Source organism: Haliotis rufescens, unplaced genomic scaffold, assembly GCF_023055435.1.
Source record: "Haliotis rufescens isolate VD_foot unplaced genomic scaffold, xgHalRufe1.0.p SCAF_134, whole genome shotgun sequence".
Taxonomy (NCBI): Eukaryota; Metazoa; Mollusca; class Gastropoda; order Lepetellida; family Haliotidae; genus Haliotis; species Haliotis rufescens.
The window spans coordinates 325,481-345,902 of NW_025963818.1; the positions used below are offsets into that span (position 1 = coordinate 325,481).

Consider the following 20,422-nt stretch of genomic DNA (forward strand, 5'->3'; position numbering starts at 1 on the left):
TTTACAAATTGACTGGAAAACAGTCCATTTCTGTTATTATGATAACGAATTCCAAACATGCTTTAATTTCATCACCCAGTAACTGAAAATGATAGGAAAAAAGGAACTCGAAATTCAAAGTACATTTCTATAGTTTTGGCTTCTAGTCATATAATAATTAGTCTATTGGAATGTTTTCAGCCCTTTTTAACCAAATGGACAGATGTTTCAGTCAATTTGTAAAATACTGAAATATTTAGACATTGTGTAAAGTGCCTGAGTGAATCACATTTTCACATTCACTGTAACATATGCCCACCTACAAACGAAAAGGATTGTGCAAACAACGAAAACGTAGAGGAAGAAGAATGATTCTATTCAATGCAACAGCAAATGAATGAAAACAAAATGCAAAGAAAATAATTACAACCTATCCAAGTTATATGTAACCGTATCCGTGAATATCCGCATAAAGGAACAACATCTTTTATTGTGTAAACAAATCAGTCTAGTTTCTAACAATAGATGACTAAGTTTTTAAATTTGGACCGTGGTTACCGATTAACAACTTTGAGACAGGGACGTGATATACACTGAACCGCAAAAGAAACGTCACTTCAAGTAACATTGCATGACATGTCTTTTGTCTTGGGTAATTTTGTCTAAGTTCCTAAACTTTAACATTACCTTGTCCGGAAAATGAAATTTGATGATGAAAACCCCAAAGCAGATGACAATAAAACCGATCGCCTAAACGCATCACGGCAACAGCCATGGTAACCCGATGCAAGTGAGTCAAAACTGGCCGACCGAATATGGTTTTAGGTTTGACAGCAACTGTGCTCGTGGATTTCAAAAAGAGATATGATTTGTTATCTAGATATCATTACAATAAGCGAAAATGTATCCAAAGACATTCTAGTTGTGGATACACTGGGCTACACAAACATAACAAAACCCTATGACCGATGAATTGGTGTCTTGATATGCAACAAGAAAGAATCTTGTTTATTTCCAGGTCATCCTGATCATCGTTTACTCCTACTACATGCATGGTTGGAGGCAAGATGAATGGCGCCGTCAGCACTAATTAGACAACAGACAGGGTTGTCCGTTTCGCTTGGAACCACAACCCCACCCTGCGGGAAGGAGTCATCTTATCGGTGCGCAAATAATTGTTTCCAGTCCACCATGGGTTTGATGCGGTGTCAGTGTCGAATGATTTTGTGATAGTTGTGAACAATTTCGTTATATACTGTATATTTGTGTTACAAACTATCCTCTTATTTGCTAAAAAGAACATAACAAAACCCCAGGACCAATAAATTGGTGCCTTGATAGGCAACGAGAATAAAAAACGGATATTACCAACAGTAAGTCAGCAAACTGGAAGATTAATAATCATTTCCAATATCCTCCAATAAATAGTGGGTACTGTCCGAATAACATCCTCTGAAAATATACCTCTAGTCCCCCAACAAGCATCGTCTTATTAACTTTTACACAAAAACGAACAAAAAGTGGGGTGGTCGGGAACGTCCAGTATTTATCATCAAGATAACTATTTTTTCGTAACGAGTTTCGGTACCTTTCTAAATATCATTAAGAACCTTCTATTATAAGAAATACAGTTTTTGTAGACTTTTCAATTTCAAGTGTTATATGCTTCTAACTTTTAAATATATCTAATTTTACCGTTTAAAAAGGTGTTGAAATATATTAATATGTCAAACACATTTAAATTTCTCTTCACGCGTGACTAGTATATTCGCATTATAATATTTGCAACAGAAGGGAAAATTAATCTAAATTTATAATTTTATAAACAGTTTACTCTTATCAATTGTTACATGTACCTTGAATGGAGAGGCGTTTAAATAGGGTTAACCTTTTTACCAATTCCATTCATTTTCTTTTGGAAATTAATATTGTTTAAATCAGTTATAAGTTGACTTTTTTAAAGCACTTTTTCATGATGAAAGAACTGATGGTGCAGAACAAGACTAGCAATTAACACGAAAACCGTGATGCAATCGCGTTACTCCATACAATCCACAAAGAACAATATATAGGGCGCCTTTTTACTATTTATTCCTTACTTGATGTCAATAATTAATTTATGGATACCAAAGAAGGAATTTCTATCACAATTTTGATTTTAGTTGTAGATATCCATAACTATATTAATGATACCTAATAATATACTTTATCATCTAAAAAATCGACCATGTTATGGTATCGAAAGCCTTCGTCGCCGTGACCTTATGACCATTTTGTTCGTGCAGATAGCTACAGTATCGTAACATTTACATATATGGTCATATTCAGATGATGTGTCTACATATATGTAAGGGCAAGCTTCTTCGCTATATTCAATCAGTTTTCCTCCTGGTTATGAATGTGGAATACAGGCTTGAGGATTACATATGTATCTTGTTATCATTGTATTTTAATGCGATTTGAATGTTATTATTTACTATCGTACTTACTTCATGTTTTACATGAGACGTTTCATATTTACCAAAAATCACAATTATTGCCTGTAAGCTCAACACAATTGACAAATACTCTAAAACACATGACTAGTAAACTATCAATGTACAATGTAAATGCCAAAATGATTTATCAAAGATTAAGAAGAAGATATATTGACAGTAGCGCTGGGACATTATTCAACATGCCCGTGAACACAACATTGCTTTTGCTCAATGTTTACCTGTCCTGGCGGCCATTATGCAACGGCCATCTTATACACAACCCCGCGCTCAAGTCTACAGGTCTCTTCCTGTGGTGCGGTAATTAGTAGAACCCCCTCCCTAAAGTGTATCCTCAATCAAATGATGCCCTTTCCCTGCGTCACGGCTATGGAGCTGAGACAAAGAGACCCAACCATCATAAAGTAATTAGGGTCCCAAAAAACAATTGTCAAACCGGATATACATAATCACTGAAAGTCGTACTACAGACTTTAAATGTGAAATCACAAGAGAAGCATTTGAATAGCAATAACATTTAGCAGGATCATGTATTCTCATAACACCATCCCCAAAAAATCATGTAGAAGCCACAATAGTACTCATATTTTCAAACAATATCACATCTAAAAAATGAGACATCAGCAAGTACATATAATAAAATGTGTGTTGACATTTTTCGTCAGGATATCACACATTTCTCTCCCTGTTACCACCTCCAAGTTGAGCTTAACATGGGTCCTCCTTTGGTCAAAAGTTTTTCCCCCTGTAATGAGTATGTCACGGGGTGCACATCCGTGTTTAACGCGATGCACACGGGTGTCACACGCTTGACAGACGGGTTCCACACGAGTGTGCATTCAAATGAAATATCGTTCACACATGTTGTTTATGATAATTGCATACACGGAACACAATACAAAACTAATTGAGACATGTAGATTAAATTTGATTAAATAAATCGTCTCAAAGGCATGTAAACAACAATGGTGACATTGTTGTCCCCGGTAAAAGTGAAGATTGGCGAAAAATTGGTTGGATGAGTGGTGAACATAATACAGCCTTTGAACAGTTTAAACGCCTTTGTGGTGAAAACTGACATGGGTGAGAGACAAGTCCCTCGTTATAGACTACGTGTGATTCCTGAAACCGTGACTTCTATGTCAGCCACACCCTAACATTTTGGTCTAAATCAATCTTGTTTGAATGATTTGATGGATAATGATTTATTTGATGGCCCGAATAATATCCGTGATGTTCCAAAACAAGCAGATAGATTTGTTGATATACCTAATGGCGTCATCTACAAACGTCTGGCAGAAAATGAAAATGCAAACACTATAAGAAAAACTATCGATTTGTCCAACAGTTTCTTTCAGAAAAGCTGAATGAGCAGCGCCCCAATTGAAGTTATCCCTCCAACTGAAATTAATACGATCATGTGCAAGTTTTTCATTGGCGTTAGGGAACAGGACATTGGATTCAGGATCAGTTTAGATCGTCACTTAAAACCTAAAGATTATGACTTCTCTCTTCCAGATTCAATTGAATTTTTCAAAATCTGGGATGTAATCAAGTCAAAATCAAAATCATTTAAAAAACAGGGAAAAGGCACCTTACCTCACAGAGCGGAAGCTATTTCCAACAGTGAAATAAAACAACTCCGAGATGCAGGCCAGCTTGGCACTAACACACCTGAAAGTGTCGATATTAGACACTCTATGGTAGAACAATACAATTGTGTTCGGTCTACGGTCAATATCTCCACACGGAAGAATGACTTGGGGGGATGTTCAGTTGAAACGAAATCCTGATAATAAGGAGTTCATCGAGTATGTTGAATGGCAATCCAAAACCAGAACCGGAGACGACCCCACGGGTGCTCGTGCTGTGACACCCAGGGCCTGGGCCCAACCCGACGACCCCTCCTGTTGTCCAGTCAACGTGTAGAAGGTGTCCCGCGACTTGAGACCCAGCAGTGTTTCGGGGAGGGACGATCCATTCTACCTCGCAACAAACACAAGACACTAATGAAAAAAATGGCTTCCAAAGCCAACCTTTCATCTGACAAACGCATTAGTAATCACAGCGCCAGGAAACACATGATACAATCACAGTCCAGTAAGGGCGTTGCAGCCCAGCAAATAATGCAAGTGTCTGGGCACAAAAATATACATTCTATAAACATATTCACGAATCACTGAAGATCAACACTGTGGTATATCCAACATTCTGTCCAATACCAGTGTACGCAGAGACCCCGGTCAAACCACGTTCGGATTATGCAGGCCTACTATGTCAATCAGTGGCCTCCCAGCCGTTGAACAACCTTCCTTTCGCATGTTGTTCCTGTATCCGCCTCGGTACAAAAACACGATGTTATGATTTCTTCACACTCGCAGCACGCAACAACGGATATGACCCACAGCCTGTTTTCTGGCCCGATCTACGGCGGCGTATTCAACGTAACTACTTGCAAACCTGTCGATACGGGCGTTGGATCCACTGGATCCTAGGGAGGTTACGACAGAAATATCCTCTGACTCAGAATGAACTCCTGCTCCAATGTTCTTGGTTTATGGACATCTACGTTTAACTTTCGTGAAATTGCTGCATAAACACTCGGCCTTTACCTTTCAGTTTAAGGTCAAGGTCACGTCACATTCCAATGTTCCCGTTTGGAATATGTACTGCTGTTCTAAAATGAAAGGCATATGCTCGCTTGAAGAGTGTATCAAATAAGCCTCACTTGTTGTAGAATCAGTTTAAACAGTTTGATGTTGTTGAGAATGTGCAGACGAAGGGCTATGGTTATCTTTTCGCAGTCACGAGAGCTAGTGACTTTGAGGCGACTGACAGCCATGTCGACCGAGAGGAATTGGCAAACAGTTTGAACTACACGTGTTTGAATTTTGTATAAACAATAATGCCAAGTCATTTTTTTTATTCACTGTTGTACTATTAAACAATAATCAAATTGGATTTTTTTCGCCAAAATTTACAGCATTGCTTAAATTGTCGAAGTATTAACGCCTCTCAAACGAACTATTCGCGGAATCTTAGTGTTGAGTGTAGACTGTGTGTGATCAGGTAAAATTCCACGAATTCCATGACGTTTCAGACGCGTATGAATATTATGAAAAGCCACTTCGCCTCTGTGATAAGAGTAAACTGTTTCTTGTTTTGTTAGCTTCTTATCTTAAAACGTGACGATAGGCAATAAAGACAATAAACTACTCGCGATGAGGCATGACGGATTATCTGTCCAGAGTGAAATTAAAGTTGTTAGTCCCGAGCCTTGGTCTTAAGTTGTTGTCTATATCTAGTGCTAATGGCGGGATGACAATGTATTATTTGGAACAGCAATGAAATGACTGAAAGGTCAAGTAAGGATGACGTTCAGCGTTTACAAAGAAACATTGCGTCGCCCTTGGCAATCGGCGATCGCGGATGTGTACACACTAGTGGTATTCTATTTGAGAAGTCCTTCTTTGTTCTGATCGAAAGGACTGATTACAAAGGCCGACTTGAACGACATATTTTTTTATAAGGTCGATAATGCCCATGCAAGGTTTCGTTTATATGAAAATTACGATATTGATCAAATCATGGAGATGAATGAAAACAAAAACACTACCAAAAAGAGTGTGTACACCATGAGCCTTGTGGATGAACTTATGTCCCCTCAAAATGAACATAGGCCTATTGAGACCATCCCGTTCGTTATGTTTCACCTTAAATTTACACATTTGACCTCAGGGGCGGTCGAGTACCCTAGTTGTTAAAGAGTTCGATTCCCGATATTGGTACAATGTGTGTAGCCCATTTCTGGTGTCCCCCGCCGTGATATTGCTGGCATATTGCTAAACGCGGCGTAAAATTATACTCACTCACTCAAACGCACGCACGCTCGCTCGCTCGCTCGCTCACTCACTCACTCACTCACTCACTCACTCACTCACTCACTCACTCACTCACTCACTCACTCACTCACTCACTCACTCACTCACTCACTCACCCACCCACCCACCCACCCACCCGACCAACCCACCCACCCACCCACCCACCCACCCACCCACTCACTCACTCACTCACTCACTCACTCACTCACTCACTCACTCACTCACTCACTCACTCACTCACTCACTCACTCACTCACTCACTCACTCACTCACTCACTCACGGCTCTGATCCTGATCATGGACTCATCGGTCATACATGTCAAACGTTGACAAATACCTGACGAGAAAAGACGAGGCGAGGCGATACATAGATAGACAAATGAATAGAATGATAAAATGAGGATTTTGTTCATAGTCATCAATAAACTGAGCTCACGCTTGGGGCAAGGCGAATTGCACGGACTCAGCACGTGCACATGAAATGAACAAGCCACAGTGGTATAATCAAAATTAGCCTTCTAACACGTTGGGATATCCTTCGAATATTAAGGTATATGAACCAAATTAAAGATTAAGAACATTGTGTGGAAAATGTTCAAGCGGACCATATTCAGGTAAGTTAAGAGTTAATCTGTTAATAAAACCAAAATAATAGGAATTATGCTATGCACTGCGTTTGAAGATACACATGGTCCTTGTAGTATGATCTGATGGCGCACATTGTATACGTAGTTGATCATGCAGAGCTATAGCGAGTAAGAAAGACTAGTGAAGGGAAATGACGTCACATACCGAACAGTAGCCTGTTTGTACCAACTGCCATGTAGACACAATGTTTACCTACACATTCGAGTACGATGGTAAACTCACGATATACATTGTAATATATTTACATTGTTTTTATAGGTCACCATGTCGCCATATCACACGTTCGGGTATAATGGTAAACTCACAACATAAATTGTAATATATTAACGTTGTTTTTATAGGTCACCATATCACACGTTCGATTATAATGGTAAACTCACAATATACATTGTAATATATAAAAGTTGGTTTTATAGGTCAGCATGTCACCATATCACACGTTCGGGTATAATGGTAAACTCACAAAATAAATTGTAATATATTAACGTTGTTTTTATAGGTCACCATATCACACGTTCGATTATAATGGTAAACTCACAATATACATTGTAATATATAAAAGTTGGTTTTATAGGTCAGCATGTCACCATATCACACGTTCGGGTATAATGGTAAACTCACAACATAAATTGTAATATATTAACGTTGTTTTTATAGGTCACCATATCACACGTTCGAGTATAATGGTTAACTCACAACAATACATTGTAATATATTAACGTTAACGTTTTATAGGTCACCATATCACACGTTCGATTATAATGGTAAACTCACAATATACATTGTAATATATAAAGGTTGGTTTTATAGGTCAGCATGTCACCATATCACACGTTCGAGTATAATGGTTAACTCACAATATACATTGTAATATATTAACGTTAACATTTTATAGGTCACCATATCACACGCTCGATTATAATGGTAAACTCACACTATACATTGTAATATATAAAAGTTGGTTTTATAGGTCAGCATGTCACCATATCACACGTTCGAGTAAAATGGTTAACTCACAATATACATTGTAATATATTTACGTTGTTTTTATAGGTCACCATATCACACGTTCGAGTATAATAGTAAACTCACAATATACATTGTAATATATTAACGGTGGTTTTATAGGTCACGATGTCACCATATCACACGTACGAGTACAATGGTAAACTAACAATATACAGTGTAATACATAAACGTTCGTCGCCATGTCACCATATCACATGTTCGAGTATAATGGTAAACTCACAATATACATTGTAATATATAAACGTTGGTTTTATAGGTCACCATGTCACCATATCACATGTTAGAGTATAATGTTAAACTCACAATATACATTGTAATGCATAAACGTTGGTTTTATAGGTCACCATGTCACCATATCACATGTTAGAGTATAATGGTAAACTCACAATATACGTTGTAATGCATAAACGTTGGTTTTATAGGTCACAATGTTATTGATCCGAATAAATTGTAAATAGGCATTGTATTGACGTTTACACATATAACTGTATGGAATGTCAATACTAAATTGTATTAGACTTATAAATATCTCACCCTTTGGGGTTATACTCCATACAGACTATAGTCGGTTTACCAAATCAGCACACGGTAACCACAACAAACAAATTACCAGTCGGCACGTCAAAGAAAATCGACAATGTTGAAAATTCCAATGGCAACCGATAGCGGCTATGAAAAGAATTGCCTCAAGTCTCAGCCTATCACTCTCAACTAGGGTGAGACTTCTCCATAACCGGTGAGATTGTGACAACTGTCACACCTGACTTGTTTGTTTGAACGTCACGTCTGAAAACAAGGATCGAGCCGTAATTAAGTAGTAATCGGGGAAACGATTTTCGGTGCTACAGAATGAAAGTATTGATGAATATACAGCATATACATGTTAATGTGTTAAGATGATGTGTCATTCTGTAATCAGTACGATGTTCTGGTATAAGTATATGCACTTAACTATGATAACAATGGAGAGATACATATACGCAGGTCGGGGATAGCAGTAGTTCCTTGTGTGCATTTAAAATAATTAGGTATAAGTTGTCATTTTTTAAACATTTTTCATAAAATAAATGAAATATTGGTACAGAAACAGACTAGGAATCTTGATGCAATTGCGTTGTTCAATACAAACCAAAAGGAAAAATATATTAGGTGCCGTTATATTTACTATTTATCCCTTGTTTTATGATATCAGTCATTCTTTTATTGACTCAAAGATTTGATTTAATGATATCATGAAACATTGATTGATAACGCAAAATCGATTTTAAGATATCCGCAAAAAATAGTATACTTAAAAGGTTTGTGACGACGGTTTAACATTTGATCAACAGAGATCAAGGGTATTTTATCTTGTCTGCCTATGGAGATCTAATTAGGGAATAAACTACTTCAATTATGATCAAATCAGCTTGTCACAACTGTATAATCCCTTTACTCCTTATTTTTACCGTACATCTGGCTTCTCTACCCGTGTGCTTCTCTACCCGTGTGCTTCACTACCTGTGTGCTTCACTTCCTGTGTGCTTCACTTCCTGTGTGCTTCACTACCTGTGTGCTATGTGTTATTCTTACTGTACATTTGTCTTCATCCAATTATCTGTATGATACTTGTTATCTATTTTCTGCTGCTGTCAATGTTAATCTCTCATCACTTGGTTGTTGTCACCCGAGATTGATAACGGTGTAGACTGCCTCCGTGATCTAATGGTAGAGCGTCCGCCCGGAGAGTGGAAGGTCCGGGCTTCGATCCCAGCCGTGTTATACCATAAGACGCTAAAAAGTGGCACTTGTTGTTACCATGTCTGGCGCTCGGCATTTTAAGGGGCTAAAACAAGGACTGGTCGGTTCGGAGTCAGTAGAGTAGTGTATTCATGTAACACTGCGGCATGGTATCTCAGTGTGCTAGCACTATAAATAGGCATCAGTCCGGACTAGTACAAGCAGCCACACACACACACACATACACGTGCATGCACGTCACTATATAATTGCAATAATCTTGGACGCGACGTTAAACCCATTTCACCTCACCTCACCTCACCTCACCTCACCTCACCTCACCTCACCTCACCTCACCTCACCTGATAACGGTGTAAGGATCTACATCGAAACGTCGCTACATACAGTAAAAGCAGTAATTGGTCTCCATAAAATGCTATCTCATACACAAGGACGGTATCCATTGCTGCAATTTGATTGGCAGCCTTAGGTCATGTGATTGTTTTTGACCAATCGCGATCCTTATATTAGATTACGGTAAAAACGTCGTCAGCAACCAATGTCTATCCAATGAAAAGCATATAAGAAATATTGAATTACTCCTGGCCAGGTTATTGTCAAATATTATAGATATTCAGAGATTTCTGACGATACCAAACATTTGAATAATATTCGCACGTGTTAATTACATGTAGGCACAGCTTCGAACATGGAGGTATTTCCCGGTATTTTCTCATTCCACTGAGCGGAAAAAAAACCTATGATATTTTGGAAACACATGAGGATGGATCGTAATTAAGATTCATTTGATGAGCATTTTCGGAGTTCTTTAACAGTGAAAATATACAAAAAGAAATATGTAAGTTTACAGCTCTATCATGAAATCTTAAAATTGCTGAAAATCGCCATAACTTTCGCTTCCTTGTTCCTTCATCTGGACGTAATGAATGTGTTAGCCTACATTTTCTTGATTAAAAACAAACTTTATTAAGTTAAAAATGCATTATCTAAATAATATGATGAACATAACTTCCATATGTCTACAGGTAGCACTATATTTATTTCTAGAGCAATTGTACTCATCTAGCGAATTTTTGTCTTTATGTTTTCTAAACCTGTTTAGAAGTTTCTATATTTTCCTTTTCAATCTGTCACACAACTATTAACATTTTAAACGCTATTTCAACAGATATATTAAGTAATATATTGTACACTTTCTCTTATTTATTTTTTCAAAATAACTCCTGTTTGTCACATCCCATACAAAGTTAAACGGCCTATCACATTTACTTTTATCTGATAATTGTTGGATCTCATGAGGCGATTTCAATGTGAACGGAAGATGTGCTGTTTTAGTACGTGACGGTATGGTAAAATCACTCGTGTATTCAAAAAGCGAGGATGAGTCAATAACATAATCAATTACACTTGCGCCATTTGCACATATGAACTTGTTATCGCCCATTTGAGAATCTGTGCCACATCGTCCGTTCATAATATGCACATTTAACACTGAACATATATCTAACATACATTTATCGAAATTATTTACAGTTTTGTCAGCTGAGAATCGCTGGACGTTAAACTAATCAAGAAGGAAATCCCACATGGAGTGATTTTAACTTTCAATGCGGTCAGCTATGTCGTCCACAACATAATATCAACATTCGGGAGATTAGATAGTTTGTCTATAAGTCTATCTTGAAATATTGTTATTCCAGTTTTGCAATACAAGCCAAGTGTGGACCCTTCTGGATGGACATACACACATTACTATAGTAAATCAGAATCAAGACTCAATAAAGTTTTCTTAAATAATATTAAAACTGAGTTTTCTGATATTTTGTTCCATTTTACATATTTGAAGAACTGTCTTATGATCAATACTAATATCCCACCAATGTGTCTCCCACTGTTTGATATTTTATCCGCATCCTTAGTAATAACTTTATGATCTTGGAAAACATATTCTAAATCAAAACTGTCAGTCTATGTTTTAGTTATTCCAACTACGTCACATACTTTTTTAGTTCAAGAAGGCAATTTGTGTTCCCCCCAAAAGATTCACAAACAAGTCCTCAGATTTTCACACGTGTCTGTTTCTATGGCATCATGAAGAGTCATATAATGTCGGGTGCTGTCTCTATCACGCCCCTGGCCCCATTCCTATCTGGTATGTCCCCTGACGGACGGGCGAGTGTTGGATATGGCCAGTCGCCCTGATCCAGTTGCAGATAGTCGTTGATGTTCATAACAAGTGTCAACGTTCCTGTGTGGGCCACGAGGGGTACAGTTGTGCCCTTCGAAGTCTCTTGCAACTAGTGATTGTAGACTTTTATGTAGTCTAGCAATGTTAAGGACTTCGAGTGCCTTGTCTTTGCTTTCCGTGTAGTTCGTGATCTCGTTTCTCTTAAATACTGTATATAACAATGTTGTTTCACCTACTTCTCCTTGCCTGGTCTTCTGATCGAGCTTCTAGGTCCCTTCCACTGTCCCTTCACTGAGTGAATTAATGTCAATTCTCATTATCTCTAGGGACGCGCCATGATCCAAAGATTTTAGGTTCGAATCCCAGTTCACCCTGATTATGTTTCTAGGTTTGTCAGCACCATACCCGTTCTCGTGGGTTTCACCGAAGTGGTAAACGTCTGAGACCTGCATCAATTCGGGCTCTCCTCCCACATTAAGCTGACACGCAGCAATATAACTGGAACAATGTTAAAAGCGGCGTTAAACCCAATTCACCCACGCACTCACTCACTATTCTGGCATGCCCAAGGGACAAAACTCAGGACACAGCGAATTTCAGCTACTTAGATTACTGGGCTATGCAGAACTAAAACACTATTTAACAATCTTCCACCAAGTTTGGTACATGGTTTCATTCAATCTCAATCATGGGCTGAAGTGGTGCATTGCTCTATTTTGGAATTTAAAAACGTTTTCCTGTTTCCCTTGATTATGTTCATAGTGTCCGGACCATAACTCTAGTGAGTGAGTAAGTTGGGTTTAACGCTGCTTTTAACATTATTCCAGTTATATCACGCGTACTATATTTCTAATGCTAATAGGTATTATTTCATGAGTGAGTGAGTATGGTTTTACGCCGCTTTTAGCAATATTCCAGCAACATCACGGCGGGGAACACCAGAAATGGGCTTCACACATTGTACCCATGTCGGGAATTGAACCTGGGTCTTCGGCGTGACGAGCGAACGCTTTAACCACTAGGCTACCCGGCCGCCCCTATTCTTTGCACACACAAAGACCAGGTTGTCACATGGTGCCTTATGCTACTTAGTGGTGTTTAGCGTTTATATGTCTGTTTTCCGTTCCCATGGCAAAAAGATTGACTTTGGCTGTATTCATAGTTGTGTGTTTATCCGGACCATATCTCTAAACCAATAAGCACGCTTTCTTGAAATTGTGCACACACAAGGACCCAGAAGACTGGTAGGGGTTTTGGAATGTCTGTTTCCATGGCAACAAGTTTGATTTTGACTCTGTTCATAGTGGTGTGTATCTGACGTAGAAATACAAAGATCCGAATCCAAATTTTATGGTATTGATTTGGTAGCTGGTAGGGATTTTAAAATATATATGTTGTCTGTTTCCATGGCTTCAACTTTGATATAATTGGTATTGATTTGATAGCTAAATAACTAATCTTGGACACGGAAAGATAGATTAGATAGACATTCTGTCATCAGTTTGGACTCACAGTAACAGTCAGATGATTGGTTCTTTCGAATTTTTGGGGCCGGGGGAATTTGTCATCTTCTAATGACTCTTGTTTTGAAGCCATGGTGTTTCGTTTTAATAGGTGTGGCAGGCATCAGGTCATGCTCTGTATCTCCATGACTGGCATTTCGGTAAATCTGCACTTACCCCCGGATCCATTCCTGAAGTTTTCACAATCTCAGAATAGCTGCCTTTGATTTCAAGTTGGCAAGTCGATTGGCTGGGCTACAAGATTTAACGTACCAATCAGAATGCGAGTTGAAAACCAGTCTCAGTGTTTGGTTGGCCAGTCCCATTAATTGGTGAGAAACTCAACATTGAAAAGCAAATGACATCCCTGATGATAAGGATGTCTTCCTGTCCAGTAAAACTGGTGGTGGCTTTTGCTTCTAGGTAATGGGAGTTACGCCCTTACCCGTTCCCTTTCCCTTATGTCGAGTTGATTCATCAATGCAATTTTAATGAAAATAAAGAGCAGGTTATCGCAAGAACCACGGGAATGGATCCAGGTGTTAAAGTAGATTCACCGAACTACTGGCCCTGGAGATATAGGGGATGGTCTCAGGTGAACATTTAATAACATGGAAGAGAAGGCTGCAAACCGTGTCCAACCAGGAAGTTATTTGTAGGGTAGACAAGTTGGACTCCCCAAAGTGAGCTGTCCGTATCCGTATCTGCAGCAACCTTCCTTCACAGAAGATACTACAGTGCACAAAACACAAGACTTAATAAAAAAAAACACTGTGTCAAGTGTTCACGTTGTTTATTATAACATAAGAACATTGTACATGAAATAATGCAATGAACTGTCATTTGAGATACCATTACAAGTCGGAATTTATCCAAGGTAATAAGAAAAGTAACTAATCACAGCTCGTATTGGAGATACTCTTGCGGTTATCGAAGCGGTTGATAGATAACTAACAGTGTTAGCTAAGACTTCAGTTAATCATCACAATGGTAAACAATTTATTTAAGAACTTTTTGTGTCTTGATATTGTATATTTCTGATGATAATTCACATTCAGTTTTCTTGCTTTGCACTTCAAAGGCGATTTTATTGAATATCTGAAAAATCTAGGATATCAATATTGGACTGAACCATGGTTTCTGCTTGAAATCATGGTTTTAAGCATGTCCTATTATCCGGCAGCACCCTATAATGTGCCATGTGGAATGTGTCTGTACGACTTCCTGAAATGTTGCAAACTATGAAGATTGCAACATATATTCAAGCATCTTCATCTCATAAATACATACTTGAATAATACTGCTTGCTCATGATAGCCAGGCATCTTCATCTCATAAAATGCATAATTGGATAAAACTGCATGCTCATGATAGCCACAAGAAAATGACCGCACATGTACAATGAAAATGAGGTATGATGAGTAACATTTGTTTTTCTATTTTGTCACTATTCTCAGGAAATTTGCAGACACAGGGCTTAAAAACACGAGATGCTTCCTGTGCAACTATGTGTTTACGTTTTTATATAGAAACATATAATGTTAAACTGTATATGTTGTCCGGCTTCTATGTGACATATCTTGTATGAATATTACAATTGTTTAATGCTACATGGAAATATGCACACGCATAAGCACGGTAGTTATTCTTCTGGATGATACAATCAAATCAAAGCTAATGATATATTCGAGGTGGGGTGATCATGTGTGGATATTGTAGAATATTTGTCAACTTGCATACACATATTGTCAATTAACCAACATTGTTTCATAGTTGCCTCTTTCTGTTTTCATGTGTGTTTCACCAACCGTCGAAAAGTAAATTTTAGAAAGCAGCAAATGTTTGTTAGAAATATCATTGAAATTGACATCGCCTGAGGTTTTGGGAAATGTCTTTTGAAGTGTGTGAGGTCCTTATAACCACAACATGGATCTACTGCAAACAATAATCATTGATAAATATTAAGCAATAAACTACATTTAATCAGTGAGTGTTTATCTTGAAAGAGCACATCCTTGTCAATGTTGTTTTAAATTGATTTTTGTCTGGTGTCGATTATATAGCAAGTCTACAACCTTAGTCATTGCGGCTTTCCAGAGGTGCTGCTGTTTACAGAAACATATGTTCTGCAGAAACAAATACTCGCCTAAAGCAAAACAGAACAACATTACAGTCCAATTGTTTTAACAATAGGAGTTTCAACACCGTCAAACATTTAAGGTAAATAGCATGATTCTACATTTCTAACCATGTAGGGTCTCTCCACAATCTCTTGTAGTAGTAATATATGTGTTCAAAGTTGGTAAAATTGCTGCAAGAATATCACATCTTTCTATATGAATAGAAATGACAAAACATCATCTGTATAAAATGTCCCCTTGAATGTATGTTCTTTAGATGGTAATACTAAAGACATCAGTAGACGCAAATACCGTTTGACAAAAACACATATTTCCAATCTGATTATTACATCATTTTGCAGCCAAATCTAACAAAAATGAAATTGTGCAGAACTTAATCTCTGCTGTTAACTATTGGCTGCAATAGCCCAGGCCAATCCTTCCATATTGTACCTGTGATGATCTGGGTTAGAATAGATCTTCAGCAACCCATGCTTGCCGTAAAAGGCGATTATGCTTGTCGAAAAGGCGACTAACGGGATCGGGTGGTCAGGCACGCTAACTTGGTTGATGCCTGTCATCGATCTCAATTGCGTGGGTCGGTGCTCATGATGTCAATCACTGGATTGTCCATGCTCGATTATTTACATACTGCCGTCATATTGCTGGAATATTGCTGAGTGCAGCATTAAACAACACCAAACCAACCTTCCATTTTGCTACTGGACGGAAACCTGTTGAACATATGTATATATTAGTGTGTCAGTCCATACTGGTACAACATTTACTGTACAATATAAACCTTGTTATAGTGTTCAGTGTAGAGTGGGTCCATGTACACACATGATGCGACTTTCCATTCTTACGAAGCGCGTCATAAGTTCATTCCATGGAGTCACTGTCTTGTCTTGTTTGCCTTCTTGTTGTTTTATGATTTGTCTGCTCCCGAACTTAAGCACGAGAGTAAAGGCATCGTCTCCCGTGTTGTCAACTTAAGTCAGATATGTGCCTTTATTGTATTTGGGTACTGCAGCTTGCTGGTGTATTGCTGCCGTCAATGCAGGTGTCACACCAATATTGTCCTTTGAGTTGATATCAAAATAATCAATGGCATATTTCAACATTACAAGTTGTCTGTGATGACGAGCAAGATGTAGAAGATTATGTCAGCCTTTGTCGACAAGAGTACGGTCAGCACTGCAGGACACCAAGTATCTGTACACGGCAATGTGACCTCAACGGCCTGTTCTCGTCAGAGGAGTCTCGCCATTCCTTCCTCTCGCTTTGATGTCAAAGCTGTCGATAGCCTCATCTTCAGTGGCCTCATTAGAGCCTAAGGGAAACTTGCTGGTTTTTATTCAGATGATACACATCTGATCTCATTCCTGATATCACAAGGGCATTCCATGGTGTGACGTTCCTCTCTGACTCTCTTACCTAATGACAGTTTTTCTATGATTTGCTTGCAGTCTACTTTAAGGGCAAGATCTAAGGCGTCAACCCCTTCGTTGTCAACTAGTGACAAATCTGCGCCTCTACTTTGCAAGTATTCAAATACTGCAACTTTACCATGCAATACTGATGTCATGATGCATGTTAAACCAGCCTTGTCTTTAGTGTTTATATCAAACCTGTCTGAGATGTGCTTCACAACATCGAGGTGACCATATTTACAAGCAAGATGTAGAAGGGTGACCCCATCATTGTCCACCATAGTATGGTCAGCTGAACGAGACATCAGGAACTTCAGCACACTAATGTGGCCTCCAATAACGGCCCTCATCAGAGGTGTGGAACCATTCCTTCCCCTGGTGTTGATCTCAAAGATGTCAGTGACCTTCCTTACTATGGCCTTGTGACCACCTTGACAAGCTGCATGAAGAACATTATCATTTTGTGGAGTAGTCAGGGATGGAATACCCCCGTTTGATGCAAGCAGATCATAAACATCCATCTTTCCACTGAGAGCTGCCATCATGATTGGCGTCCACCCGTCTTCTCCAGGACCATTAACGTCAAACAGTGGCAAGAGGTACTTTATGATGAAATGGTTTCCCCCCTGACAAGCAAGATGCAGTAAATTGTTCCTGGTGTTATCAAGCAGATTCAACTCCTCTTGTTGTGATACAAGCAGATTAAACACATTCTTCTGACCAGCCCTAGCTGCATGCATTACTGGTGTCAAACCATTCTGTCCCTTCTCATTAATGTCCAATATCTCCCGAAGATATTCTACAATGGCTGTGTTCCCTCCTTGACATGCAAAATGCAGAACATTATCATTGTAGTCATCAAGCAGATTCAGGTCAGCTTTCTTTGACACAAGAAGGTCAAATACATTTCTTTTGGCTGCCAAAGCTGCTTCCATTAGTGCAGATCTCTTGTTGTATCCCAGACAATTGATATCACTCCGTTGCAGGAGATATTCTACAATATAATTATTTCCACCCAGACAAGCTAAATGAAATACAGATCTATTGTAATTATCTTTCAGGGACATATCAGCGCCATTTGAGACAAGCAGGTCAAACACACTCCTCAGTCCATTGACAGCTGCATACATCACAGCCGTCCTTCCTTCCTGTCCCCGACTGTTGAGGTCACACTGTGGAAGCAGATGCTCTATGATCAACCTGTTTCCGTTCTGACATGCAAGGTGAAGCATGTTGTTTCTGTGGTCATCAGACATAGTGAGATCCACTTCCTTTGAAACAAGCAAGTTGAAAATATGTCTGTTTCCAAACCGCGCTGCAATCATCACTGGTGTGCAACCATTCCTTCCCCGGGTATTGATGTCAAGCCTTTGAAGAATGCACTCAACAATAGTCTTGTCTCCTTCCTTACATGCGAAATGTAGCACATTGTCTCTGTAGTCATCTATGACTTTCAGATCAGAGTTCTTTGAGATCAGAAAATTAAAAACACTCTTGTTTCCAGCAAAAGCTGCCTTCATGATTGCTGTTCTCCCATCATCATCCACACTGTTGATGTCAACATTTGGAAATAGTTGTTCCACAATTGAACTATTTCCACCTAGACATGCTAAATGAAATACAGAGTTGTTGTAGTCATCCTTTAGTGAAACATCAGCCTTATTTAAGACAAGCAGGTCAAATACACTTCTCAGTCCATTGACAGCTGCATACATCACAGCCGTCCTTCCATCCTGTCCCCGACAGTTAATGTCAAACTGTGGAAGCAGATGCTCTATGATCAATCTGTTTCCTCCCTGACATGCAAGATGAAGCAAGTTGTTATTGTTGTCGTCAGTCAATCTGAGATCTACCTGCTCTGAAACAAGCAAGTTGAAAGGATCTAATTTTCCAAACCGAGCTGCGACCATGACCGGGGTCCAGCCATTCCTTCCTCGAGTATTGAGGTCAACTCTGGTCAGAAGATGTTCCACAATGGCTGCGTCTCCTCCCTCGCAGGCAAAATGAAGCACAGTGTCCTTGTTGTCGTCAGTCAGTTTAAGATCAACGTCCTGTGACACAAGCAATTTGAAAACAAGACTTTGGCCTGTCCAGGCAGCATTCATTATTGCAGTTCTGCCGTGGTCACCCCGACTGTTGATCTCATACATTGGAAGTAAATATTCCACGATGGACATATTTCCACCTGCACATGCTAAATGACATACATAATTGTTGTAGTCATCCTTCAGGGATACATCAGCCCCCTTTGACACAAGCAGGTCAAACACGTTCTTCTCTCCATTGGCAGCAGCGTACATTACTGGCGTCCATCCATTATTTCCACAAGCATTGATCTCAAACATTGACCGTACATATTTCACAATTGAGGCATGTCCACTATGGCATGCGAGATGAAGGATAGTGTTGTTGTTGTCATCTTTCGGGTAAAGATCAGCCTTTGCTTCCACAAGCAGGCCAAATGCATGCGCTGCTCCATTAACAGCTGCCTTCATTGCAGGTGTCCAACCATGACTTCCTGGAACATCATAGTCAATCTTTGACACTAGACTGTTGGGTATACCCGCACGGAGGCAGGCCAAATGAAGGAGGCTGTTGTTGTCATCTTCAGTCAAAGAGATGTCTGCATTGTGTGACATGAGAAGGTTGAATATGTCCCTCCTCCCAGACAATAGTGCACACATCATAGGTGTCATGCCATTTTCCCCATGACAATCTCTATCTGTTAATGGCAACAACGAATTAACAGTGGACTCATTTGCATAGATACATGCCAGATGAAGAACAGTGTTGTTGTTCCTATCTCGTAATGTTAAATCAGTTGTCTTCTTTTTTAGAAGAAAGTTTAAGAGACCATTCTTGCCTGAGCAAACTGCACACATAATCGGTGTCCATTCATTCATCCCTCGACTGTTGACATGCCAAGCAGTACTTTGTTTCAGCAGCCTTTCCATACATTCCGCAATTTGAATATTCCCATATTGACAAGCCAAATGAAAGAGGTCATTGTTCATGGTGTCACGTAATGTGATATCAGCTTTATGCTTTACGAGAAGTTTCAAAGTATCCATCTGTCCACCAGTTACAGCGAACATAGCTGGCGTCCAGCCATTCACAGCACGTCTATTGATGTCACAATCAGGGAGAAATTTTTCAGTGATGTCATTGCTCCCAGAGAAACAGGCATAATGGAGAATGCTGTGCTTAGAATCAGAAGACATAGTGCCTACATCTTTAAGCATTTGGTACACTTTATCTTCTATGTCTTTCCTTTTCCATATGGGATGCATGATGTACCTACTGAACGTGCCAGCAACAACAGCTTCAGTCAGCCTGGCAGCAATGGTGTCACTGTAGGCATCTGAGAAATGCATGGCATTCTGTTCTACATGAGCAGTGGTGTGTTG

The 20,422-nt window shown here is 39.1% G+C and overlaps 1 protein-coding gene across 1 annotated transcript; it reads right to left on the reverse strand.

The window, feature by feature from the left end:
• Positions 1-16,817: 16,817 nt before the first annotated feature.
• LOC125378958 (serine/threonine-protein phosphatase 6 regulatory ankyrin repeat subunit B-like) lies at positions 16,818-20,389 on the reverse strand. The gene is made up of 3 exons (XM_048394950.1): positions 20,317-20,389; positions 17,214-19,737; positions 16,818-16,929 (listed from the first exon to the last, which is right to left on the reverse strand). Exons 1-3 carry the CDS (start codon positions 20,387-20,389, stop codon positions 16,818-16,820), a joined length of 2,709 nt encoding a protein of 902 aa, XP_048250907.1.
• Positions 20,390-20,422: the final 33 nt, after the last annotated feature.

What these genes read in the sequence shown, in the direction of transcription:
- LOC125378958 (XM_048394950.1), bottom strand. Translation starts at nt 20,389, where the DNA reads ATGCATTTCTCAGATGCCTACAGTGACACCATTGCTGCCAGGCTGACT. An exon ending in TGTTGTTGCTGGCACGTTCA is followed by an intron (nt 19,738 to 20,316) that starts GTAGGTACATCA and finishes TGCCATTAACAG; the next exon opens with ATAGAGATTGTCATGGGGAA. An exon ending in GTGAAGCACATCTCAGACAG is followed by an intron (nt 16,930 to 17,213) that starts GTTTGATATAAA and finishes AATAAAAACCAG; the next exon opens with CAAGTTTCCCTTAGGCTCTA.